Below are 27807 nucleotides of genomic sequence, written 5' to 3'. Positions count from 1 at the left end.
GTCTTGTCCCCAGCTGTGCAATGCAAAGAGCGCAGTATGAGAGTTGGTGCTGCTGTGGAAGGCAGCGAGAGCCGGGAATCGACCAGACCTAATTGTCCTGCATCAAGATGAAAAGTAACAGCGCGGTTAACTACCGGAATTCCGTCTATTTGACTTTCAAAATAAAGGCTGAATGTAGTTTTTTTGGGGGCTTTTTAATGCGCAGACCTAGCATAAACGTTAAACGAAGATATGTAGAGAATAGAAGCTGAACATGTCATGTGAAAAAAGTGAATGACTCAATAAAATCCGCAATTTTTCCAGGTGAAGACAAGGTGCGCCCCCCCCCCCACCACACACACAAAAATGCATTGAAGCTCAGCTAAAAGTCTAGGTATAAGCGTAGTCAAAGCGATGCATAGTACCTGCCCTGAACATAACAACGTGACGTTTGCTCCCCGCTGTTGCTGCACTAGCACCCCGCTCCCAACTCCTCTTTTTATCATTTCTAAGAGGTCTCAAAAGGGGTCTCACTTATTAGTCGACCCTCCTGGGTAATAACCAGCAGTAATAACGATCCCTGTTTAGTGTAGTCCAGTAAATGTACCCAGCACATCTTTTTGATACCAGTACCAAGCAACCGCATCTACTTTATGTGAAACGTTGCCGCTATGGGCTTTTAGTTTCTCAACAGCAGACCGGAAGCTCTTAGTGTACTGTGTGCAGTTTTGACAATGTTCCGGAGGATACGCATATTCTCTGATTTAAGGGGGGAGGTGTGGAGCTGCTCGGACTCTCGTTGTTTAGCCGTACCTCTCCGCCGGGAACAGTCGAAATACTTTCTAGGATTGATTTAAGCATCGTTCTTTTGTATAAAAAATAAATATATGTATAAGACTGGAGGATATTTCGTGTTCGGATATTGTGTTAGAGTGAGCTGAACAACTTTAGGACAGTTTTCTGAAGTGGGGAGACTGAATTTCATCGCAAGCGAAGCCTTTTGGGATAAAGGGACTGCTGGAAACTGCTGCATAGCCTGCGCTCTCGTAGTTTCTTCGGACGTGTTTACCCAGGTAAGAAAGGGAGAAAAGACGTTAGAAGTTAAAACTTCACAATTTAACACCATTTAAGAAGTTTTTCCGCTCAATTGATTATCTTTCTTCTTTTTTTTTTTTAGTTGAATTTTTTCCCCTTCTTGTGTCGGAAAGTTTGTTTAAAAGAAGAAGAAGGGGTGAAAAATATGCGCAAACCTGTTAGCTAAACATCGAGCTTCGTTAGCGGGATAAGTCTGGATAAAAAGTTTTCGGGGAAGTTTTCCTCCATCCAATCTCAGCTCATGAGTCTTCCTTATCTCACCGAGGCTGGCTGTTTCACGGCTCCCCGCCAGTAAGGTGAGCTGGTCGTTTTATTCCTTCACTCCTTGATTTAGCTTCATTTTACTGCTTGTTTACGTGCTAAAAGGGAGCTTAGCTGTTGTTTGCTATTGCGCTGTTTTAACGTTATTTGAGGACCCTGAGTGGAAGTTAATTAAAGAACTGGGCAAGCAGACATTTAACCACATGTTACACTTGAGTAAATGGTCTTTGGGCAAGAATTTAGTGTTTTGTATTTTGTAGGCATGTTTCTCTTTGGAGGGAAGAACAGTTTTCATGGGGTGCGACACCCACAAAATCTCCAACCATGCTTTAAAATATGAGCGTACAAGCGTTAAAAGAGCCAAAACGTTGCCTAGAGGCCTGCTAAAACTGGTTTGGGTTTCTGTCTACAGCCACAGCAGGCGCCGTTAATCACATTAGATAAGTTGCTTGGATAAATTCTAACCACATCAAGGAGAACACTTAAAAAAACAACAACAACAACAAATGCTCAAACTACATGTGATGCTATTATTCCTATTTAACGCGTCGAGTTTGGTTTAGCGGATACATAACACTTCAGTGTAATCTCCAACATTTGTTTGTTTCTTTCCTTTATTGAAAAAAGGTGTGACTTATTTAGAAATGTTGTTTGATTACTTTTTTATTTTGTTTTATTTCATTTTTTAAATTTTAAGGTTTTGCCCATCATTACTTTTTCTGTCATGAAGGCTGGATCTGAAGGGGCCAATTAGATGCAGCGTGGTGCTCTAAATGTTATAAAAGCAGAGGGAGAAGATGGATGGTTTAGTCCACAGGAACTTCACCAAGGTGGAAAAGTCTTTTTTGTTTTTTTTCCCAGAGCCCTTTAATTTACTAGGCTGCTGCTCTCCCTGGCAGAATTATTGTCACTTGAGCTGTATGTTTGTATTTGCCATAAATAAATTTATGGCAAATACAATGTTTACAGGGATTGCAATGTTTACCTTGAAACATTATTTTTTTAAAACAGTGACTTGCTCAACATCTTGTGTGGAATCTGTTGTACTCATGCTGCCATGGTTAGAAGTTTTGTTTCTCAAAATGTGTGTATGTGAAGGTTGGGGGGGGGGGCAGAGAAGATAAACAGTCACACATACTGAGCAGCCCTGAGAAGCAGTTTGGGTTAAAGTGTTAACCAAATGGCAGTGTCAGATTCAAATGGTCTTTACTTTTGACTGTAATCTCGTGACACCTGATCTCTCGCCATGGTGGAGAACTTGTGAGTCAGATTGCATGGCTGCACAGAAAATGACGACAACAACAACAACAACAGCAGCAAAAAAAGGCAGTCTGTGTTTTTGTGAAAACGGTAGCTTTAGGTTAATGGTCTGATGCTCTTCTTCCCCTGAATTTGCGACCATGTGCAGACTGGCCTGCTGCTGACTGGAAGTGCACACTAAACTGGAAGGGGGCTACAGAATTTGGGAGCTGAGGAATTTTCTGCATGGATGGACAGTGAAATGTAATTATGGTGTGGGTCATGTTTTTAGGTTTGCCCGAAACCTTTGTCTTAACATAATGAGAAAAGCTGTCTCGTGTGTTTTTAATTTGTTTAGTGTAAGTTCTCTCTGCGCTGCCAGTGTTCAGGGAAATGCTTTTTATCTTTTAAGAGTGGATAAATCAGTTGGTGAACAAACATTTGGATATGTGCCTTTTCTGTAATGCCAGTTCTCTGGCTGTATTATTTCCCAAGTAGTCCTTGTTTACAAGCTAAATGTCTTTCTGCTCTCCTTTTGAATTTTGGCCTCAAAAGGTATAAAAACTGGTTATTGAATTAAAAGGACCTATGTAAAACCAAATTATTAGACAGGTACTGGTCTTTGCGTGTCAGTTAAATGCTGCTACTACCAAAGAGTGGAGATTTGCATTTCAACCTTGATGTAAGATTTTTAAAAAGATGTTTATACACTTTCATCCACCCCAACTATTAGGCGAGTTTTAGTTGCAACAGTACAGAACTTTAGTGTTTGAGAGTTAGATATTTGATAGGTGTTCAAGTTTTCTTCATTTAGCCCATTGTGCCATCGTTAAGACAGAGTTCTTCATTTTTATTTATTTATTAAATGGGGGAATAATTGACATGAATTCACTCAATGTGTTTAAATCAACTTTATTTTTACCTGGAAATGATCATTTCTTCATTTTCAAATGTAAATGACATGAGCTGCTTTTTTTCCTTTTTTTTCTCTTTGTAGGCAAATGTCATGTTTTTCATTCTAGTGTGCACTCTAATATGTAACTAGCTCTTTTAAAATATTCACATACCAGATACAAAGTTTATTATTTGTGCTATTTATAAAATATAGTACCATATGAATTGAAAAAGCACAAAATTGATGGATGAAATTCTTCAAAGGAAGAAAAAAATGAAGTGGCATATTTTCCTATTGAGTAATAAACTGAAAATGGTGACTTTGAGTCATTATTGTCAGGCTGCCAGTGTGTGGTTCAGTCTCAAATCGCAAGTTCAAGACCAGCATGCCTTGGATGTGCGTAGTAAGACAGTGCATGTCTGACTAGTGCTCCCAAGGGAGCGGACTATGACAAAGTGTCCTGTCACACTTTGAAAAAGCGATTTCCTCCTCCTTCCAAATATTGTCGTAGTGACGAGGGACTGGGTCGGCTGCTCGTTGCGGTTCCTTCTGTCCGGCAGCAGAAGCATTTTCTTGGAGGCGTCCCAAACACTGACTCACAGCTTGGAGTAGAGATGACCAAGCTTCTTTATCCCTCTTGGACCCCCCTGACCCAGCTCAGCTGCTGGAACACTAGGCCATTCTTGGAAAGTGAAATTGAATTGGTTTTAGGAGAACACAATGACTGCTTCAGTCAGGGAACACTCATACAAGTGATTACCCCTTAAAGAAAACCACAGCTGCTTCTGTGCTGGACTTTGTGAAAATATTAACCAAGCTTCTTTTTCTTTTCCTTTTTCTTTTTTTAATCAGACGTGACCCATCTCTTTGTGTTTTTACAGAACGATTGGTTTTTAAAGTTGGAAAAGTCTGTCATCCGAGTCTTGTCTTTGACACTTATTAGCAGGTTATGCGAGCAAATTGCTGCAGTGGGTGTCATTCTGGGTTTGGGAAACAAAACCAACTGTTGGGTGATAGATCTTCTGTTTCCCTCTCTGGAAATGATGGCCTGACAGTCTTTCTCAATAAGGGTGTCACATAACAGGCTGTAATATGTTGGATCTTTTTTCTTCTTCTCCCTTTTGTCTTTAACAAATTCTGTGAAGCAGATTATGAGCAAGTGTTAATTTGTGTGGCCAGATGCTGCAGAGGCGACGATTTAAGCAGATGTGCATAAGGGGGTACAATACAAGCACCTAAAACGACAAACCTTGCTATGTTGTTGTCGGGGTGCAATGACAATCTTTAAGATTTCAATACTTAAATTGCTACTTTGAATTGAAAACATCAAAAACATTACATTCCTGTGAACTGAGCATGACACATCCAACATTTGTTTAAGTTGTCAGTGGGAGTCTGGAGCACTGCAGTTTCTTATCACGATTTTCTGCAAGCAGGCCTAAATACTGAATTATCTACCTCAAACCTCTTAAACATACAGAATATTCTCTACTTTTTTTTCTTTGTGGTCATGGAAATTCCTTGTCAACAAACATTTCATGAATTAGTTTATTTTGCTGTTCTCACATCAGGTTTTGCTAGTTCAGTTTAGCTTCCTGAACTGTTTTACACTGAAATATCTTGGACAATGAACTGATTTTGATACATTCAAAATAAATAAATATTATTACTGAGAACAAACTTGTGAAGAGTTAAAGCTTGATAATGTCATGAATTTATATATATGTATGTAATTTTTTATTTTTTATTTTTTAAAGCTGTGGACTGTGGATGCACTGCTGCTGATGTCCCAAACACCTGAATGGAGTTCCAGTCGCACAAAAGCCAACAGTCGTAGCTCCCTTAGCAGGATGCTGATGAGGCCAAGTATACTTCTGTTTCTGGCTTTATTTGCTCAAGTTTTAAGGACCCAGTGCCGGCCTGCCAGCACTGATGAAGGTAAGGTGCCTTACTAAATTAAAGCTAGTTAGACTTGGGTTTTCTGAAGTTCTGGGTGTAGTATTATTAAAGATCGTGTAACTGTTTGAACTTTATAAACTTATTAAGTGTGACTTTTCCTGACTCTTGGCTTGAGAAGCAGTTCATTGATAAGCCAAAGCTTTGTTCTTTGTACAGGAATGTAATCCTAACACACTCCAGACTTTTGTGAAGCCTGTCCTTTACAGCGTCAGTGCTCCCTCACCACCCCCGTTTGCCCGAGTTTGAGTTTGTTAATCGCTCTCTACTGCATCATGTGTAATACAACTGTGTTTCTTACTAATTTATTACTAATGCCTTTTTCTGCCTATTCAAACCAGTTCCTTCAACGTTTTTAGAAGCGGATTCACAAAAAAAAATCTTACACACCACACTTAAAATGGCACACACAAAAACAATCTAAACTGGAAACTATTACCATGAGACTTTCTGTGAAGAATTTAGCCCAGTCTTGCGGTTACACAAGCTCTGTTCTGAAAAGGGGAAAGAGGCACTGAAATCAAATCCTTAAAAATGTGTTTCTTGGACACAGTCCAGCGGTGTAATAGCTGCCTCGACTTGTGGGTAAATGGGTTTGGATGTTTACACTCTGAAGTCGGAAGTAGAGAGCAGCAAAAGAATATGATAAAGCCTAGCATTATAATGGAAGTAATTACGCACAAGGGTCTCTTTGGGGTTTTAAGTCCTAAAATAAACCTGGTGTTTCTATGTTTAAGCTAGCAATGGGACAGTGAGGACTAAATGACTTCCATCTGTATTCCAAGGGCAGCTCTACTACCTAGCAGTCCTCCTTTGTAATGAAAAGGTATTTGTTGTCACTGAAAGAGGAGTTAACTGCCAGGGACCTATAAATTAGCCTGTTTTTGAAAAAAGACGCTATGCTACATGAAACCCTTCCTCAAGGATGGGCTTTCGGGGAGCATGTTTTTCTTCCAAGGTGAGCCATAAATTTCCACCAGGGTGTGGGGGGTTTGTCTTTCATTTACACTCCACCCATTCTTGATCACCAAATGGCCAGGTACTGTCTATGCACCTCATTGCTTTTCCTCTTGCTCACCCACTGACTTTTGCTTGGGTTTGGTTCACTCCCCCCCTCCCGTTTCCCTGCTGGGTTAGGGATGGCTTCAGCTGTCGACGAACAATCACAGCAGAGGCATTTGGTTGCATTCCTTTTGTCTGGGGTGGAGAAACAAAATAGTTATATGGAAATGTTCTCTTTTTTTTTTTTTTTTTTTTTTTTTAAATGTATGCTCCATTGTTTGTCTTATTGTGTTTTGCTGGGTGTTGTTCACATAAGAATAGAGTGTTCCCTGAACAAGCTAAGTTCCTTGAATTTCTCAGGAGGATGTGATGTGAAGGACTTAAACTTTCCTTCATTTTGAGCACTTGAAGCAACTTTTACTGTTTTGTTTATGTTTTTAAACTATCTTTAAAATCATTTGGATCTTCTTATGTTTGTTTAATTGCTCTCTTCCTGACAGTTCACTGTCTGGAAGTTATCTTTCTCTGTGGATTGGTTTGACTCCATCTTGTGCTGTCTGTCAGAGTAGAAAAGCACTGACCCTTTAGCTTTTATAAACCAGAGCTGCCACAGTCTTGAGTAAGACTCTTTTTCAGACAGAAATGAAAGCCCAGAGGAGCAAAGCTCTGCTGATGCTAGAGTAAGACTAAAGATCAGTTTTCGTGTGAAGTTGCTTTGCATTCATATCAGACTTTTTAGGTATTCTGTTGAGACTGCTGTTCACACAGGAAGTTTAAGGCTACTTCCACACTTGGCACCATTTTCAGTTGAATGTGTATATTTTGTTTGTTAAATAAAGAGCACTTGTACTGTTTCAGAAATGATCTGGCTCCATACTAAGAAGCCTCAAAAAGATCACGTGGTTGTTCATGTACATGCCTCTTGCTCATATAGACAATAGTAGCATGGTCAAATGCTGGATTTAAACAGCACAACGGCCTCTAGCATACACTAATCCTGCCAGGCTTTGCCATCCATGTGTCATTAACCAATTTAGGTTGGTTTAGAAACTTGCCAATTACAACTAGCATGAATAAAGCTGTGTTGGAAAATATTAAACCTGTACATAACATTTACAAAATGTTCTGACTAAAAGTATAGCTTCATTCAGCTTTCTTCCATAGAGCACTGCTGTGTGTAATGCAGATAAATTTAGGATGGTGTGATTTATAGGGGAAAATAACTATGTAACTAAATAACTGGACTTAAAATTGGCACCACTCAATTTGTTTTATACAGTTGGATTTGGTAACTGGAATTTCAATGTAAAATGAGAAAAATGGTTAAAAATGGATAAAAGTGTGATCTTATTTCTATGTAAAGATGGTAACGGTTAAATAGCCCAGTCCAACTTACCCTAATAAACCTCACATAAGAAATGTTTGTGGCCTTATTACTTGACTGAAGTGTAATAAATAATTTTTCTATTCAGTATTGTATCTTGATCTGCTTGTTTGGGGTTTTTGCTCTCTCTGTCTGTCTCTGTCTGTCTCTGTCTGTCTCTGTCTGTCTGTGTGTGTGTGTCTGTGTGTGTGTGTGTGTGTGTGTGTGTGTGTGTGTGTGTGTGTGTGTGTGTGTGTGTGTGTGTGTGTGTGTGTGTGTGTGTGTGTGTGTGTGTGTGTGTGTGTGTGTGTGTGTGTGTGTGTGTGTGTGTGTGTGTGTGTGTGTGTGTGTGTGTGTGTGTGTGTGTGTGTGTGTGTGTGTGTAAAAAAACTTGAGCTTTCTTATTACATGAAGTTGGGGAGAATGCCAGGACAGTTAAGTTCACATGCAGCATCTACTGGAAACCCTAAAAGTTGATTCTTTTCATCTGGACGTAGCATTTTCAGTGGATGAGTGACGAAACGTTTCTCCCACTGAAAATGCTAGGTCCAGACAGTAATTTTGGGAATACTTACCTGGATTGAGCATGCATCAAGACATCTACTGGAAATACTAGAATTAGTTTAGGAGAGGGTACTGACTGTGTAGCACGCGCAGTGGCTGTCCACTCACTAGCAGTGAATTTTTCAGATTGTCAGCTGTGCTATAGATGGACATCACACACACTTTCTACTGGGGAGCTGGCAGGTTAAACAATGTCTGAGCTTAATGTCAGACATTACCTCTGTAGGGTAATGTCTGAGGAAAGCAGTGATTCTGTGAGATTGCTTTTGACCTGAGTAAATTCATAGTGTTTTTGTTTGTTTGTTTGTTTTGTTTTTTCCTGCCAAGAGTAATTTTTGCTTCCCCCAAAAAGGCTTCAGCCACCCCCATTTTCTGAAACAAATTATTCATTGAGAATATAAAATAAGCCAGTCATATCCTCTCCAGCAGTTTATCAAGCAAGTGCTGAGCATATAAAACACTGACATAAATAACAGTTTTTGACTTCTAGCAGTAAGTTCCCCCTCTGATCCACAGCTACTATATTTTAGCCACAAGATATGATATACTTGATAAGCTAGATAAGCTGCATTATTTTCTCAAGGTCTGAACTGTGAAGTTGGCGCCTGTGGAGTCTTTTATAATCCAACGTGAGACAGTGCTGGAATTTCCCTGCAGTTTCAAAGGCAATCTCTTAATTGTAGTTTTCTTTCTGAGCTAAAACATTTGACTTCTTTGCTGATGTTTGGTGATAATGGTTTTGGATTATATGCTAAAACAACCATGTCAGTCTTTTAGTCTTTCTTTTACCTGCATGTACCCCAATTCTGTTTTGTCATGTAGAACTTGTGTAGTCTAGTTAATCAGTCAAGCATGAAAGGAAAATGAATAGATCTCTCCAATGGGGGGGGGGGAGTTTGAAACCTGGGCTGAGATATTTTTATTTTAAAGGAAAATAGTTATAAATCCAAACCACTGATAAAAGACAGAACTGTGATATAGGAGAAAAGTAATACTCCTACAAATGGGGGAACACAGCCTCCTTGCAATTACTGTACATGGACTAATCATGCTCACTGTCTTGCATGGTCACCCCCCAAAAGGCCCCTTTTAGAGCTATGGAAAGCCCTGCAAAATCTTTCAACACTAATAGTAAAACACAGAACATAGCTAGGTTCTTTTGAGATCTTGTGTTTTTGTGTTTTTCTCCTTTAAAGACATAATATGAGGCTAAATGTAGCTGAACTAATTTGAATGACACTGCACCAACTTTGCTTTGCACACAGTAACCCTTGTAGCCCCCCACCGTTAATCCATGCTGATTGCCAATGGTTCATTTAAGAATGAAGAGGTCCTCCACTGGAGTGCTTTAAGGAAGGACACTCACTCTTTGGGAGCTTGCTAATGGGCATTGTCCTATTCTTTTGCTTCCTGCCAGAGCTACTATTGTCTCTTATCAGTTCCCTCTCTACATCACCCACCCTTTCGCTCTGGTGTGGTCAAATCAGCAGAGGAAACTTACCATAGCCATTTCTGTCTGCCACTGCAGAGCCTCAACTAGTCTGACTTTCCTGCATTCAACCATCACTTCAGTGAGAGCAGGAAATCCCAGAAGTCATTCACGCGGCATATTGCTTCCTATGTTGTAGTCAGAGAAAGTTCCACAGACTGGCGCCAACTCGCCCCTTTTAGTTAGTTTTGCATGTTCGGGCTAGTGAGCTTTCCGCCCCTTGTTTAAACGCCTCTCACTATGTTCTTCTTGACTAGAATTCCTTTCATAATTTGTGTAATTAGGCTGATTTTAAATGATGTCAGTCAATTTTTCCAGTTGGGTAAAAGAACCCATGGAAGGCTTTTCCAGGTGGGTTGCTTTCTGAAACTATGGCGCTTGATCCTTTTTAATCCAATCATAGTTGCAGGCAGATTAACTGAGATGAAACATCTGCAAATCCAGAGGTACTTACCTCTGCATGAAGAATTGAAACAATATTTTGTGATAGAACTTCAGCTATGTGGCAGCAAGGCATTTACACAGAAAATAATGTTGGCTCTGACTTTATTTTTAGAAAACGATTGGGTTCGTTTGCTAAAAACATGTTTACATGATTCGTTTTGAGATGGTTGTCACAGAAGCACACTGTCCTGACCGTGCCCTACAATAAAACAAGTAAATTTTACAGCTTTATGGGTGTTTTACGATGTCTGCAGTCACATTAACAACTGGGATGCTGACAGTCTTATCAGTGGCATCTCCGGGCAGGGACAGAAACGTCACACTGTGCAGAAACATTGTGTCCATGTGCAAAGCTATAGCTGGTTACTATCACTATGTCCATATCAAACAGTTTCCTCAGCTTTAATCTTTTATGCAACCTAAACATCAAAATCTGTCTGTTTACAACACTGAATATTTTTCAAACATCAAAGACAACTTTCTGCTTGTTTCTTGGTGCACGAGCATACACATAACGTTCATTTAAACTGACTGGGACACGGCATCTATAGAGATGCTTTTTTTCCTTCTCTTGCCATTTTAGATTTATAGAAGGTAAACAGCTGGTGCCAATAACCTGGATTATAAAATCTGTATTGCATCAGTACTGTAGTGTCCTAACACGTCATGTTTCTGGTTTGTAATCTGACTTTATACTTTTTCAGAAAAATGTGATCAAATTTGTTCGTAAAACACAGACTGTGGTTGAAAAGCAGAGGAGCACACTTAACATAGGTGCAGTGGACTCTTGGCAGAGTAATGCACTGTGTGATGTTGGGTCTCAGACAGGCATTAGATAATGACAGTGGTAAAGCGTAGCTGCTATCATTAACACATATTTGTGTTGATTTTATCAGGCAACGTCCCAATTATGAAATGATTATGTCAGCTGTGCCCTAATACATACTTGCTATGATGCCGTTTAAGATGAGGAGTGCTATTTGTCCATGTTCAGTTTTGTCACTATAGAGAGGAGTCTCTACAGATCAACCTCAAATCACTTAAGGCAGGGCTCCAGCACATGAAAACGTGCATAAATGTGCTTCTTTCCAATGTTGCAGTTGCTGAGTTTTCAGCAAGTTAGACATGTGACTTCCCTGTGTATAGATGGCTGAAAACAAGATGGTTTATAACCAGATGTTTAGCTAATATTATGCAACACTTGCCAGCAGAAAAGTTCTGGAAATCCTCAAGTCTCCTTAGTGTTTCTGTCATTTTTGAGTGAGCTTTATTTCATTGATTTGTCTCCTTTCACAAAGCTTTACAGTCTCCTTCAGAATAAGTAGTTGTGGACGCCTTACACCCAGCATTATGAGCTAAATGGTGATCTGACAGCCTATCCTCAATAGATGAATGCTGGTTAGCATATTTTTTATTCCTGATTTATTGCTAAATGTCTTAGTTAAAATATACTGTGTACACAAACTAGTTATGGTGTAAAGAGTGTTAAAGGTCATTTTCTAAACTAGGCAGTTTATAAAGAAGAAAAAGTTAGCTACTTTGGGGTCGTTCACATGACTCGTTGAGTGCGTGCTACCATTGACTAGCCAGTTGGTGGCATAAAGTCTGGCGTTAAATTTTCAGATGGTCTCAGCTAGCTTGGAACCTCGGCCGAACAGGTACTTGATAAGTAACTGATACCAGGAACTACCCCTAATAGAAAATGCTAAAAGTTGAGTCAAGCTGAACCTGATTAGGTACCAGTGGAAAAGAGGCATAATTCCTCTAAATCGGGGACAAGCAGTACATTTAAAAAAAAAAAAAAAAAAAAAAAAAAAAGATCAAATATTCAGCTCACTGCTACTTTCATAAATGACATCACAGTAATTTGCCACATATGACCAATAAGCGGAAACTATCTTTGTTCTCTCTACTAGCGTTTTGCTCTCTGAGATCTACAATTACATTAACTTGCATCGTTTTTGTTTGCTCAATCGGATTATGGTCAAAGCTGCAATCTATTATGTCACTGTGAGAGTCTAGATCCCACAATGCAGTGGAAACCGGCTGAAGCAGCTACATCGTTACTGTAGGGGAAATGCGACTAATGTGAATGCTAATAGTTCTCACATGAAAACAGCATTTTCAGATTTAGCACGAGCCTAATGTGGACGTAATCTAAATTTCTCCTCTGCTTTCCCCACTTCAGTTTTGTTTTTGAGGAGAAAGTTGATCCTACCCCCTGGCCCCTTTTCCTGCTGGGATTAAGAGCCTGTCAGACATATGTGATCCAGGAAATACCTTAACTAGGCCCAAGTGGGGTCACCATAGCAACTGGCACTAGAACCTGCCACTGCAGGCCCTCTCTTGCTCGCTCCTGTGCACATGCTCACTAGCCTGCTCTCTCTGCTCCCTCTTCCCCTTTATTGTTTGGAGTCCTTTGTTGTTATGCTGGGAGGGATTAGTCAGGTTAGCTGATGTTGTCCTGAGGTTATTCGGTGTAGATGTGCTTCCTGTTTTGATCAGTAGGTAGTGTTTATAAAACAGTGTGCATTGAGAGGAGTAGAATAATCACGTCTTGAGGCGGGGGTCTTTCATCACTCTGGGATAATTCAGTTTCTGTCATAATGCGGAAGGGACTATGTAGAAAATGGAGAAGCAGGACAAGTATGATTACTGTTGTTTAAGCTTTTATTCTTCCTTAGATGGAAGGAGATGCTAATTAGAGATGCAGTGATTGGTCAGTTATTCAATTAGTCAATTTACATGAATTTAAAAGTATTTAAATAACTTAATGATGTTAATTTATTGTTTCACATAAAGAAAGATGGTAAGATATCATTTTAGGCTTTGAAAAACTGGTATTTACTGACACTAACTCTGTGGATGTGAGAGGCTCAAATAATAAAGTTAGCCATTTCACTTAGATGATTTTGCTAGTGTACCTTTTGGCCAGGAAGTGTGACTCTAAAGTACGTTGGTCAGTGATGAGCTTTACCTCTATAACTAGACAGACAACACCACACGATGGACAACATGTCAGCATAATTGGGTTACCTCCCTCCTCCTTGTGTACTATGTAGTCATTTAGAACAGAGGGGCTCAGGTGCCTTGCTTCATGACACCTCCCCTCCCTTCATTCCTCTAATTGAATTTCACCTTCCTCTTTCCAAGTAGCTCCTTGCCTGCCTCAAGATAGGGCCTTGACTGGGATGCAATTTAATTTGGGACAGCAGTTGCAGAGATGCTATGATGGAAGAAAATCAACTGGTTGTATTTCTGAAGTTTACAGTACAGAGATGGTCTTTTTTTTGTGTGTGTGAGGGCTTTAAAATACTAATACATGTTACTTATTGTGACGTGCTGATTTTTTTTTTTTTTTTTTTTTTTTTTTTTCTCTCCCCCAATCGAAATAAACCATTGTTTTTGATAGGTTTTTGGGGGGTTTCAGGTGACAGTAGTTTTTTGTTTTTCCCCCTTTTCCCCTCTGTTCATGAATCTGTATGATTGAATGACTGAAAGCATAAAGTCACACAGTGTGGTATAGCTGCTAAGTAGAACTTCCTTCATTCCTCTGTAGTATCTGTGGAAACGCAAGCCGAGCTGTACACCCTTTCCATTGGGGATCGTCTCGATCTCAGTTGCTCTGCCAAGGACTACCTCCATGCTGTCAACTGGACCAAAGACCATGTGGCTGTAGTGGATGGAGAACATACACGTATCCGCAATGGCCAGCTGGAGATCGAGTCTGTGGAGCTTACTGACTCCGGCCTGTACACATGCACCACCTTTGGCAACCACAGCATCTACTTCAACGTGACAGGTAAGGTTACCATTGTTCTGTGCAGAACAATAGAATAGATGCACCTTGGTATGATAGTAGTTTGGCGGATATGTCACAACAGCTAAATGACCAGCAAGCAATTAATCTGTTTTTGCATATTTTGTTTCAAGAGTTTTGTGCTGTTACATTTTACTACAGTGTAACATGTAGTGTTGAGTCACAGAGCAACAAAGCCACTACCAGATGATGTGTGACTTATGGTAAATGGTCTGATTCTTATATAGCGCTTTTCTACTCTCCCGGAGTACTCAAAGCGCTCTATACAACACGCCACATTCACCCAGTCACACCCATCCTCACAAGCACTACCTTTATACTGAGTGCTTTCTAACTACACTCACACACATTACACTCACACACATTCATACTCCGATGGATGCATCGGAGAGCAATTTGGGGTTAGTATCTTGGCATGCAGACTGGAGGAGCCTGGGATCGAACCTCCAACCTTCCGATCAGTAGGTGACCTGCTCTACCTCCTGAGCTACAGCCACCCCATTTATGTGTCTTCATTAGGAACCCCTGGTGTTTATTCTGCATATGGCACTTTAACATGCTTTTACAATGTATGAGATACTATACTATATATTAAAATTACAATCAAATCACAAGAAAGAACTGATTTTATAACAAAGTGAAGTGTTGTACCACTTACTGATGCTACTTGGCGTATGCCTTGTTTAATGTAAACTGTACCCATCATTCCCTCTGTCTGTTAATTCATAAATGTGACATTTTTGAAAAATGTTTTAAATGTTTAATTGCTGCTGAAGTGTTGTGATTAAGAATAAATTGAGTTGTTCTTAAATTACTTCCTGTTTAATAGTTCATATCTCGGCTTCATCTGAGGACGATGACGATGGTGACGAGTCCTCATCGGAGGAAAACAAACTGCTGGGCAGTCAAAAGCTGATGCGTAAGTGTGCTGAGCTCTTTAGGTGAATCAGCAGTGACCATTTGTTGCAGCAGCATTAGCTACATAAAGTCACAAGCGTATGAGTAATCGCCTGAAATGGTCAGTGATTTGAGAGCTTTAAAATTCAATTATCGTACCGCCATGTGTGTGGGTTACATCTGGGCAAATGATTTCACTCTGAATCAGAGGGTTTTTACTACCTCAGTGACAGCTTTTACACAAAAAATAGTCTCTGGTGACTAATCTTGGTTAACCTCAGATGTCCTCCAATTTGTCTATAGAGTGATTAAGACACTCTGGTTTCATTTTTTTGCTGCTGCTGCTTGCTCTGCCCACAAAGAATGCAGCAGCCTCGAAGCGTGACAAGCATGCTGACCTTGTTTTGTACTCTTGTCTCAAAGAGCTTTATCTCCCAATGCAATTTGCACATTGTGGTGTAACAGAGGCAAGAAAAATCATTCAGGATTAAGAGTATCAAGAGTATTTTTAGATAAATTTTCAAATAATAAAATTCCTGCTAACTTTTTTTCTCCTCCTTATTTGTCTCAGCAATGGCTCCACAATGGGCTCTTCCAGAAAAAATGGAAAAGAAGCTTCATGCTGTTCCAGCCAGCAAAACTGTAAAGTTTAAATGCCAGGCCAGTGGCAACCCAACTCCAACTTTGAAATGGTACAAGAATGGGAAGGAGTTCAAAAGGGACCATCGTATTGGAGGGTTTAAGGTTAGTAATTAAAGAATTTGGCGAATAGCTATTTCATGTCGATACTGCTCTACACAGTCCTTAATATTTCTTAATTTCTCCACACTCACTCAATACAAATGGAGATTTCTTTAATTTTTTTTTTCCAGTGATATCATCTTCACATTAGATCACCACCCCGTCCCTTGTACTTAAGCTTTTTCTGCTAGTAAAAAGGAGAGACAGGTTTTCATATCTTGACCCGAGAAACAATACAGGATGAAACCCTATGCTACAATAGGAACTTTTTGTCATAGCAATACTTTGAGGTGGGGAATCCTAGACATCCGTTAGGATATAGGAAAACATTGCCTGTCCTAATTCTGGGTATCACGGTCTCGGACTGGCAAAAAAAAAAGTTCTTCTTATAAAACATCACTGAAAATAGTTTTAATTACAAACTATGGTATTATTTAATTACATGTCTTAACTGGTATGACTTCATTTTAAATATTTTCATGGTAAATTGTAATTTTATGGGATTACAGTTCCTTTTTAGATTAGTGTTGGATTCTCTGTGAATAACTGCATTCAGTGGCAGTTTCCCTCACAGGTGTGGAATGTGTGCATGTTCAGACACTAAGAAACAGCCCTCCTCCTGTCCTACATCTGCTCTTCCCATCAAGGTGTGGGCTAGTCCAGCCTTGTCTTGTGCTTCCCTTGCACATCTCCCTCTCCAGCTGGGACACATTTAGGAGTTTCCTCTCAGCTGCCTGCTGCCATGGTCAGCCCCACCCCAAGTCCCCCACCTAGCCAAGCAGCACATTTAACCATAGGACTGCCATGCTGGGTTTTTTGTGTGTTTTGGGTTTTTTTTTCCCCCCCCTTCCTTTCTTCCTTTCTTTTTCAGTCAAGGTGCAAAGGTCTGCATCTGCGATTGGGGACGTCGACCATATCTCCCACACTTCTTAATTTTATGGTCGGGCTTCTATTGTTCATATCGTCTGCATGGCGACGTGCAGGAGGGAGGAAATAATGTAGACCACATGTGTATGAACCCAAGCACAACACATCTGGCAGCAGGCAGCTGGACTCCCTCACCACTTTTTTTTTTTTTTTTTTTTTTTTTTGCTAAATAGGGGAAACCGTCTGTATATATGCATGTTTGATGTTGCCATTGCCTTAGAGGTTTGTTGGCTAATCACACACTGCCGGTCTTGGCAGATTTATGGAGGAAAAATTATAACACGTCTAAGGAAAAAAGGAGCCAGACATCATTTGGCGCTAATAAGACATGTTGGGGCAAAAATATACGCACATAACCATTTCCAATGGCAGCTGTAGGACAAAGATCTGCTGCATTAAAACTTTGTCATAGGAAGAGGGTGTAGTGTTATCTTATTATCATCACATCACACCTCATTATTAGCTATTGCTTTAAAATGAAAAAAAGTGATTTATGATCATTCATATTGGGAGAAAACAGATGGGGATTCAGATGAATGTTTTCCTGATTAACATCTCTGTTGCCTCATTTGTAATAATAATATTTTATTGAATATTTGAGTTTTGAGGTCACATCTTAGAAATTGTGGGATATCACATTATTTTAAGCTATTTTATGGTGGGCTGAAACTAAATCAAGCATTTACTGCAAATCCAGATCTAATGTTTCAGTTACTGACTCATAAAGTTACTTCAGATTTACATTTTAGCCATCAAGTGCTATTGTATAGACATTAAACTAACTTTTTTTTCCCTCTAAATTACTTTTAGGTCCGTGACCATTTGTGGACCATCATCATGGAATCTGTAGTTCCCTCTGACAAGGGAAACTATACCTGTGTGGTGGAAAACAAGTATGGCAGCATTAATCACACCTACCAGCTAGATGTAGTCGGTAAGATTCGTAGAAATTGTTAATTGTATGCAACTTTCCAGTAAAACTGCAATTGTTGTTTTAGTCACCTGTTGAACATTTGTGAATCTCAAGTTGGTGAGCACTTAGTTTTCTAACTACTTATCTGGACCGTATTCCACTTGACATTGGGTGTTCCCTGGACTCGTTGCCCAGTCCGTCAAACCACCAGGCACAAGGAGATCTTGCAAACTTAACAATCGTTGTCTCAATATAAAAAAAATAATCATAGGACTCATGAATGGCAGCAGGGTCTACAAATATTCCCTGCAGAAGTCTAAAACAGGCATTACTTGTGGCAGAAGTGATGGGTACAAGTAGAAGAGAGAAGTGATTACTCCTCTAGGGCCTACTCTTTGACTCGCTCTTGCACCATTGGGCTTTATAAATCATGGTTCCACTTCCTCCACCACCGGTGTCCCCTGGGCTTTTCCTAGCCTCAGGCAACTGAGCCTGATGAACATTAAGATTGTTCCACAGTGTGGAGAAAGCACTGTCACAAGTGCTTTCAAAGTCCCCCATGGATGTCTCGGTAAGGAAATCCTCCACAGCTGATATCCTGCCAGGTTCTTGGCCTGCAAGTTTACTTTGGAGAGTTATTAGTCATCAAAATGGGTCTGCAAGAACATTTCACTTCACCGTAACTGCACCAGAGGAGGCATTTAACTTGCTTTCCTGCCTGATAACTCTTAATAATTACACAACCAGCATATAGCTGAGGATGCACTCACATTAAATCTCCATTATGGTGTGTAATTTAGAAAGTGTAGCCTGAAAATACAGCATCAAACCAAATGAGTGAGCCTTCAGTCCCAGTCATTTTCCAGTAATAAAGCAGGTGACAGTAGTTTTATCAGCTTTTGTTTGAAAATCAGTCACATTTTTGTACACACAGCTTTTTTATTTTATGCACTTGCTTTGCTGATGACCAAATGTCAAAGGTAACATTTGTCTGTTTTTTCCGGTTTTGTTGCAGAGCGCTCTCCACACAGGCCCATCCTGCAGGCTGGCCTGCCAGCTAATCGCACTGCAGTAGTAGGAAGTGATGTGGAGTTTGAGTGCAAGGTGTTCAGCGACCCTCAGCCCCATATTCAGTGGTTAAAACACATCGAGGTCAATGGGAACCGTACTGGTCCAGATGGGTTACCTTACGTCCGCATCCTCAAGGTAGGAGATTAGTCTGTCATCCTGAAGCAACAGGCCAAATTCATCACTTAAAAAATAAAAAGTGAAGTTCCTTAGTGTGGAGTAATTTGTATGTTACTTTCTGTAATACTTTTTTATTTCCTCCAGTCGTTTTCTATAACTGTTAAGAACTGTCTGTGAAGTTTTATTGTTTGCCTTTTTAACTGTGAAATAACCCACACAAACCCCTCAGATATCCTGTGTCGACCTCCTTTTTCTTCTGTGTTGCACATAACTTGTTTTTGTTTCCAGCATTCTGGGGTCAATAGCTCGGACGCTCAGGTGCTGACCCTCTACAATGTGACAGAGGAGGAGAGCGGAGAGTATATATGTAAAGTGTCCAATTATATAGGAGGGGTCAGTCAGTCGGCCTGGCTGACTGTCATCAGATATGAACCCACAGGTAACCACCACGCTGTAGCACAGGACGACACAGTGGAGGCACTTCTAGGACCACCTGGAAAAACTAGACCCGCATAACTTGAGACAACCTCAGCTGTTTCTCTCCTCCCTCCCTTCCTCTATCCTTGGTGCTCCTGACTGTAAATGACGCTATGGAAAATTCCCAGCAGAACAGTTGAAAGTGTTTAGTCTCAGGTTTATGTTGGACCAATTCTCATTCCTGCCCCAATCCTGTGCTATGCCCTCCTAATAAGGGCCTCTCTTGCCATCTTCCATTACTCTCGCTCCCTTGCCCTTCAAAGTCCTCCGTACATGGTTCACCCCCTCCCCACCCCACCCCCAAATGTTTATAGTTTGTGTGATTGTGAATTTGTTGCTTGATTTATAGTCCTCTTTTAAATCTACGCTGTCTCTGCAGTGTAGTAGAAAACCATATTGTTATCCTGTAGGCACTGCCCCATAATGTAACTACATGTTGGGGTAATGTAGTTCATAATATCTGATTGGTATGCTTGGCAGCAATGCACTTTGTAAACACAGCGTATTGATCTGCAACAAGATACTGCTGTGAAGCAGACTATATGTAATGGGCTGTAGCTATATCTGGCAATCAGTTCTGATGACTTTTCCGTACTGCAGTAATTTCAGTTAAAGTACCATTGTTATTTTTATTAGTGCCAAATTGAGCACTAGTTTTGGCAGTTGTAGAGTAAAGCAGTCGCACCAGTCAGCAGGTATATATTCCCATAATGTTGCTGCAGCAAAGTAAACTATAACATAACATAACATGGATTCAACACAGGGCTATAAATACATTGTAAGTGTGGTCTGTTCTGCTGTGGAGTTTCCATGCCCATCTCTTGCATGTAGAGATGAGACTAAGGTATTTGATGTGGTGATGGTGTGGCCCTGTGTGGGGTTCCACAGTACAAACTTAACATAACCATCTTTCCACTAACAGATACAGGAGGGCTCTCTCTGAGCAGTCCTCTGCAGGGGCTTTAGGTGTTACCCTTTTGGGTAGATGGTGTTGGATCAAGGAGGAGAACGCTCCTCCATCCACTTTCGCTTTCAGAATCCTTTACTCGTGGTCCCCTTTCCTTCTTGGGCCTCTTATTGGGTGTGCTTCCTTTGTTATTTTCTAGACCGCTGGCGTTAACACCACGGACAAGGAAATGGAAGTCCTTCAACTGAGAAATGTGTCTTTTGATGACGCTGGGGAGTATACCTGCTTGGCAGGCAATTCTATCGGGTTCTCTCATCACTCTGCATGGTTGACCGTTTTTGAAGGTATCAGTGGTTCTGTCTCTCCTCTATATTCCCATTCCTTCCCTTTTTCAACGCAAGCCTGGCTGTCCACCTTCACATTTTTACCAGTTCTGGTAAAAGTGTAGGGGGAAGCCAGGGCACATTACAAATACTAAAAAAAACTTTGTTCTCTCTCTGTGCTCAGCATGGTTCCTGCTCAATCTAAATTCTTTAGATGGGCGAATATGAATCATGCTCTACTGTTTCTTAAATAATATCAGAACATGCCAAACAATCCAAGCACTGTCCAGGGCCAAAGGGTTTTTTTTCTGTCTTCCAGGCAGGAATACATTTAATGATCACATTTTTTTTTAAAGAAGGGTTGTTTGGCAGCTCTGATAAGATTTCACTTCAAACTGTCTCTTCTGTTCTTCCCTTTAATTGGTGTTTGCATTTGGTTTGCTGTTAAGCTGATTTTCTTTGACAAGCTCTACAAATGACATGTTTTGCTGATGTCATTTCCTGCTGTGAGCACAGCGGCTGGTTTTGATAATTGGCTGTAGTGGATGGTCTCATTCCTAAGGACTGGAATGGGCATTTGTCCAATTATCAAGCTGCTTGTCAGTCAACTTCACACAAGTGTAGCTCTCTTGTGTTGCTGGTGTTGGCTAGGGATGTAACTGTACACTTCAGTCGGTATGGCATCTTTGGTTTGAGATGTACGGTTTAACATATGGCACAGATTATTTGGAGTGGGTTTTTTTGTTTTGTTTTCCCCTCCTCCTAGCTAGGCAGGAGGAGGCATTTTTCATTGGTAATTCTTAACTTATCCAGATATAAATATTCATCTAAAATACAAAATTAAGCAATTTGGGTAGACGATGGGAAACTAGAGTAAGTCTTTCAAGAATTTATATCCACTATGAGCAAGCTGTCTTATTTTGAAAAAATAAAATCTGACATTAAATTGGCCCTTATTTTTATATTTATATTTATATTCTTTTATTCTACTAGAGCAACTTTTTGTGCTGTAGCCCCTGAGTTCATCTTCTGCCTTAATCAAGCTATTTTAGCTTTCTCTCCCTTTAAAGGCCACCATTATTTTAAGCCAGCTGTATTTTGATTGGCTGTCCTCTGCAAATACTAGCCAAAGCTGCATGCCTGAGGTGACCATAGTAAGGATATCCGCCAAATATAAAGAGCCAAAGCAGTTTGAAGCGCAGGTTTTGGCTCCTAGAATTTTCTCCTATAAGAAAAACAAACTCGGCACAAATATCCCTAATGTCCAGCTCCTAACTATAAAGCTACATTCCAAACCAATGTATGATCAAACCGTTTTTTTCTCCTACTAAAACTGGAATCCATTACACCCATATTTACTGGTATGACTAAAAGTTGGTGTTTTCACAGTTTGGGAGGAAAAAAACAAGATCTGAACCATAAAATTTGTTTTTAAGTTTTGCCTTTTATCTATTTATTTGCAATGTTTTTCTTTTCTTTTTTTTTCTGTAAAAAAGTTGTCACAAATACATTTTGTATTGATCAAGTAAAGCAGTTAAATTACCGCACTGAGCTCATGCTTTGTGGTTTGCTGCTTTAGGCCTACAAATAGAAACAGACTTACTTTTTGATGTAGAAATAATGTGCAGTTTTGAAACATTATGTGTGAAGTGCTCTACTCTGTGTGAAAGTCCGAGTCTTTGTCACCGTTACTCTTACTTAGTCATTAATACAAAATGGTTCCCAGCTAAATTTCTGCACTGCAATTTATGGTATATCCTCAATACACAAAGTATTTAAAGTAACACCCTGAGTTTGGGGGCGTTCAATTCCCATATGCCTTGGTGTGTAAGGCTCTGACTTTTAGACATAGACGTGTGTGTGGGTTGGTGGGTGGGTGCGTGTTTGAGTAGACTGTTTTTAATTTGTGATAAATGGGTGTGTTTGAGTATGCAGTCAGTTTATTGATGACAGCTGACCTTTTTCCCTCCCTGCTCCTTGTCACCCTGCCCCCTTAAACCTAGCGCCCCCACACTACTCTCCAGCCAGCCACACCTACCTGGAGGTGGTCATCTACTGTGTGGGCTTCTTTTTCATAGCTGTTATGATTGCAATTGCAATTATTGTCAAGATTCGCACCACCTCCTCAAAGAAGAGTGACTTCAACAGTCAGCTAGCCGTCCACAAACTGGCCAAAAGCATCCCTCTGCGCAGACAGGTAACAGAAAGTAGATAGGGGGTTTGGAATATTTATACTTAACCACCATTTGTTTTCACATATATATATATATATTATTTATTTATTTATTTATTTATGTAGTTATTTTAATTCAAAGATTTTCAGTGTTTGTTTGACGTTTGTGACTTAATTGCGCATTTTCACCGTACCCCTTTATCAGTACCAGCCTAACACTTAATGTATTTATGGAGCTTTCAGGCTCATTGTAGATCCTTGAATTCTTGTACGTCAGGTAAGTTTATTTATTTAAGGAGTGCTTAGACTCTGGACCTGGCATGGTACACAATGCCTGGACCACAAGGGTAGTTTTTACATGGTACCTTTTATTGTTTGTTTGTGTTTTTATCCTGTTCTCTGCTATACAAACTCCTAAAAGTGTTGGTTCCACTGTGAGAGGAGTAATGTCACTGTTTCTTACCTCAGGTGTCTGTGGACTCAAGTTCTTCCATCCACTCTGGAGTGATGCTAGTCCGTCCCTCCCGCCTCTCTTCCAGTGGCTCTCCGATGTTGTCTGGAGTGTCCGAGTGTGAGCTGCCGCAAGATCCTCGCTGGGAGCTTCCTCGGGACAGGTACGTCTAGGGCTAAACATTCAAAGATTAGGAACATGGAGTAAAGTAAAGTTGCTGCATTCACATGGACAAAAAAAAGTTGCTGTCAAGGTAATCTTATGCAACACACTTAAACTGCAGGCCTCAGAGTTGAGGCAAGAGTTTATCTCACACACAGTCGATTTGGAGGCATACTGCACTGTGTGTGGAAAAACTGTCTGGTGCTTCTTCTCCCCGTAGACTTGTTCTTGGGAAGCCACTGGGAGAAGGATGCTTTGGCCAGGTGGTGATGGGGGAAGCGGTTGGTCTGGACAAAGAAAAGCCAAACCGTGTTACCAAGGTTGCAGTCAAAATGTTAAAAGGTAAGTAAATTGTTCTTCAGTGAGTACACAGTAGATTAAGGAGAGTGATTTGCTCAACTGAAATAAGTTCTTCGCTGTAGAGTTATCAATTTAACTCAAGTCCAGGCAACAGGAATGAGAAGGCTTGAACAAAGTGATTAACAGATTCTGCCACTGGATTCCAGCCATTGTAAAAATTGGAGAGGGAAGTAAAAAATTTATTAGGACCCTTGACATCCTATATAAAATAGTGTCCTTTAAACTGCACGGCAGAGTGAAGATTCAGAGAAAGTATTGTTTATTCTCTCGCACTTTAAGTGCTTTTCCCCAGGGAGTGTTTCACAGGCGGCAGCCAACTCCTTACGAGCTCCAGTGTTGGTGTATATACTTTGCAAGGTGATTATTGTGAGGCCTTTTTGGCCTTTTCGCTAACAGAACATGGACTAATCATTGAAATTTATTTCCCTCATCTTACAGCTGATGCAACAGAGAAAGACTTGTCAGACCTTATTTCAGAGATGGAGATGATGAAGATCATTGGGAAGCACAAGAACATCATTAATCTGCTGGGAGCCTGCACACGGGATGGTAGGTCCAGTTAGGGGGCTGCAGCCAACCTGCCCTGTTCTGCTCACACTCACCCCTCAGATAACAATGTTGCTGTGAACCTTACTCTGAGGGATGTGTAGAAAAGCATGCATAAATGATTCTGACACCAGCTTCCGAGCTCGCAGTTTGAATCGACCACAGCTGCTGTCATTTCTGTCCAATCATCCCTGACGAAAAACTAAAGGAAACTAGTCTCTAATGACCATGCTGTGCACATCGCTCTGTTGCTTTCACACTGCTACACAAAGCTCTTTGTTCATTTTACTCAACTTATCTCATGCTATAAATACACACTCTTGCGCATGTAGTTTATATTGTCCTTACTGCCCTTGCTGTCATTAGTGTCGCTATAATTTCTGTTGTGAAATCTTCATCTATAATTGAATAATGCATGGCATCGTTTTATGAATTTAATGATTATGTTTCCTTGTACAGGGAAGCTGTATGAACCGACCCATAAAATCTGACTTGCGCTTGGATTTCTTCCAATCATTTTAGGTCCTCTATATGTGATAGTTGAATATGCATCCAAGGGCAACTTGCGAGAGTATCTACGAGCTCGCCGCCCGCCGGGTATGGAGTACTGCTACAACCCTGACCAAGTTCCTGTGGAGAATGTGTCTATCAAAGATCTGGTGTCCTTTGCTTACCAAGTGGCCCGGGGCATGGAGTATTTGGCTTCCAAAAAGGTAACCACGACTAGTAATGCTCACCTTTTCAGAAATGAATAAATCTATTAAAAATATTTCATTGTGTTATTGTCTACTTTTATCATTGCAGTGCATCCACAGAGACCTTGCTGCTCGCAATGTTTTGGTAACTGATGACAATGTGATGAAAATAGCTGACTTTGGCCTAGCAAGAGATATCCACCACATCGACTATTATAAGAAGACGACCAATGTGAGTGGCCTTATTTGTTTCATGTTATTCACATATGAACCTTTTGTTTTTGTAAATGGCAAAGTAATGTGCATATGTTTCCTAAAGGGTCGTTTGCCAGTGAAGTGGATGGCTCCAGAGGCTCTGTTTGACCGAATATACACACACCAAAGTGATGTGTGAGTATCTTGTGCCATACTCTGCTAATTCAACCTTGATGGAAAGTGAAGTTAACATTTAGTTGTGCAGAAAACTAAAATGGCCCCGCCTATTTCCTCCTCCAGCTGGTCATTTGGGGTGCTGCTTTGGGAGATCTTCACACTAGGAGGCTCTCCATATCCTGGCGTTCCAGTGGAAGAGTTGTTCAAGCTGCTGAAGGAAGGTCACCGTATGGACAAGCCTTCAACATGTACACATGAGCTGTAAGGAATCACCACACACAGAAAACCAGAATGTTCTGCAGACTTTTCTAGCATTTTTTTTATATTTGAAAAGGTAAACCAAACAGGGAAATGTGAAATGGCACATTTATTTTCTTTAAATTAATAAATCTAAACTATAAAAATCACTACCTTCCCAAGTGCATTTTGCAGTTTTTATTTTTATCCAAATTAAAAAATAATAAATTAAATAAACTAGTGGATGATTCCCTCACTCTTATTTTGAAATTTCAGTCATAGCTATCCAGCGAGCACTGGCCCTTCCCATCTCATGTTTCCTTACCGGTGGATGCATTTAGTACCCACTTAGAATCTCTCCCCACGATCGAACAGAAAACCCCAACATTGTAAGCTACTGTTAGTCACAAAAGTCCACATTCTGCTTTTCTAGAACCCACAGAACGTGGAACTGATTCATAGCAGAAAGAATGCTGTTTGGTATTTGGTAAAGTGGCGCAAAAGTGCCGCCTTTTGCATATAAGTAGCCGTGCATATAAATGGACAAATGTAGTGTAATTGTGTGGGAAACGATGTTTTAAAATAAACACCCTCTAAAACTTTCCATGCTTGGTTTAAACAGTTAGGATTTATATTTACATTACCCACATTTTTGTATATCGGAAAAATCCTGGCGTGCCGATTGCAATGGCGCTTTGTGACCTTTTTATTTATTCTTTTGCTGTGCTGGTGAAATGAAACTCTTAAACACTGAATTATCTCCAGCTAAAACATGTTGTCCAGCTGCGATGGACTGTCAGCTGCAGCTGAGTTTCAGTTAAAGTGAATGAATTTTCAGTTCTTGAAAAGGTTTAAAATTCAATCTCTGATTTGGAGTTTAAGAATGTAAGGAGAAATGACAGACTGCTAGAACGATAAAACCAAGCGGTGTCATTTTTAAAATGTATATATTTTGCTGATTTCCACAGGTATATGATGATGAGGGATTGCTGGCATGCTGTGCCTTCTCAAAGACCCACATTCAAACAACTAGTAGAGGACCTGGATCGTGCCCTAGCTATGACATCCAACCAGGTCAGTAGTGGTCCTCTTCTCAGTAAGCACAGAAGCAGCAGATATGTCTGCCCTTTTTTGGGGGGGGGGGGGGGGGGGGGAGCGCAATGCTTCATTTTTTTTCTTCCTCTTACTGCAGGAGTATTTGGAGCTTTCAGTACCTTTGGACCAATATTCGCCCAGCTACCCGGACACCCGGAGCTCCACCTGCTCGTCTGGAGAGGACTCGGTTTTCTCGCATGATGCCGGAGTGGAGGAGCCATGCCTGCCCAAGTTCCCTCCTCACTCCAATGGGGCAGCCATCAAGAAACGCTGATACCTCCTGTTCTTTCAGACCAACACTGACACTTTCTCCACTCCCTGCCTCACGGGGTTGGACTCCTCCCCATATTCCCAGAGATGAAGCTAAAAAGAAAAGAAATAATTATTATTATTATTTTTTTTTTAAACCCACTGGTGCTTTGTGTAGAGGTACCGAGGAGACACCTTGTTGAGCTTGCTTTGATCACATGAACTGCAGATTGCAGCCATTTCCCACTTCTTGTTGGTGACTGTGTTCATGAGCACTTTGTATTACTGGCTCACAGCACCAGAAAAGAGACTGACTTTTCTCATCACTCTGGGCATTCTGAAGTCGGGCAGGAGGATCGAAGGGACCGATTATGTTGGGGTTTTATATGTTTGGGTTTATTTGTTTGTCAATGTGTGTTTGATCAGAGGTGAAGGGCAGCACTCTGCTTTTCAGACCAAATCAGAGAAGATACTACAGAGAGATGTGCAGCACCGTGGTCCACTGCACCACTCATTATCATCTTGTACATACAGTTAGGAATTTATGAATACAAATATATATTTACACTGTATTCTTATTTTTATTACCATAATTGACGTACTTTATTTTGTACAAGGATGCTTCTGCTTGATCCATTTTTGACTTTAGTCTTTAGGGGCAGTTGTTCCATGAGGGTATCTTAAAAATTGATAACAATTACATGGCCATTTTTCTTGCTCACTGTGTCACAGCTCTGAGTTAAACACCCCCCACCCCCCACCCCCCATTTCTGGTTGTATGCCATGCTTGTTAATATCAGAACAATTTGCTTCAGTCATGGACTCCCACCGTGCGTACCTTCTCGTGTGATGAACTTGTTTCCTACTGTAGATGCTTTAACAGGGGTTACATTTGCTGCCATATAACTTCTGACAAAAGGGTTGCAGAACACGTATGTCATCGTAAAAAAGGATTACATTAAATAAAAATGCTGTTGATAAACAAAC

At 40.5% G+C, this 27807-nt stretch overlaps 1 protein-coding gene across 4 annotated transcripts; it reads left to right on the top strand.

Annotated features, from left to right (window-relative positions):
* The first annotated feature begins 778 nt into the window (after nt 1-778).
* Nucleotides 779-27807, top strand: fgfr1a (fibroblast growth factor receptor 1a). Of its 4 annotated transcripts, XM_085179641.1 has the most exons (19): nt 780-1052; nt 1157-1370; nt 5227-5407; nt 13847-14089; nt 14937-15026; nt 15576-15748; nt 17483-17606; nt 18601-18791; nt 19062-19212; nt 22484-22677; nt 23122-23267; nt 23487-23608; nt 24065-24175; nt 24695-24885; nt 24977-25099; nt 25187-25257; nt 25363-25500; nt 26445-26550; nt 26669-27807. In XM_085179641.1, exons 3-19 carry the CDS (start codon nt 5254-5256, stop codon nt 26843-26845), a joined length of 2505 nt encoding a protein of 834 aa, XP_085035767.1. In that variant the 5' UTR covers nt 780-1052; nt 1157-1370; nt 5227-5253; the 3' UTR covers nt 26846-27807. The 4 variants fall into 4 exon arrangements, with proteins under 4 accessions (XP_085035768.1, XP_085035767.1, XP_085035765.1 ...); XM_085179642.1 differs by lacking the exon at nt 1157-1370 and having other exon boundaries at nt 779-1052; XM_085179639.1 differs by lacking the exons at nt 780-1052; nt 1157-1370 and adding an exon at nt 1378-2165.

Source organism: Neolamprologus multifasciatus, chromosome 12 (genome assembly GCF_963576455.1).
Source record: "Neolamprologus multifasciatus chromosome 12, fNeoMul1.2, whole genome shotgun sequence".
In the NCBI taxonomy this organism is placed as follows: domain Eukaryota; kingdom Metazoa; phylum Chordata; class Actinopteri; order Cichliformes; family Cichlidae; genus Neolamprologus; species Neolamprologus multifasciatus.
This window is presented reverse-complemented; position numbering and strand designations above follow the sequence as displayed.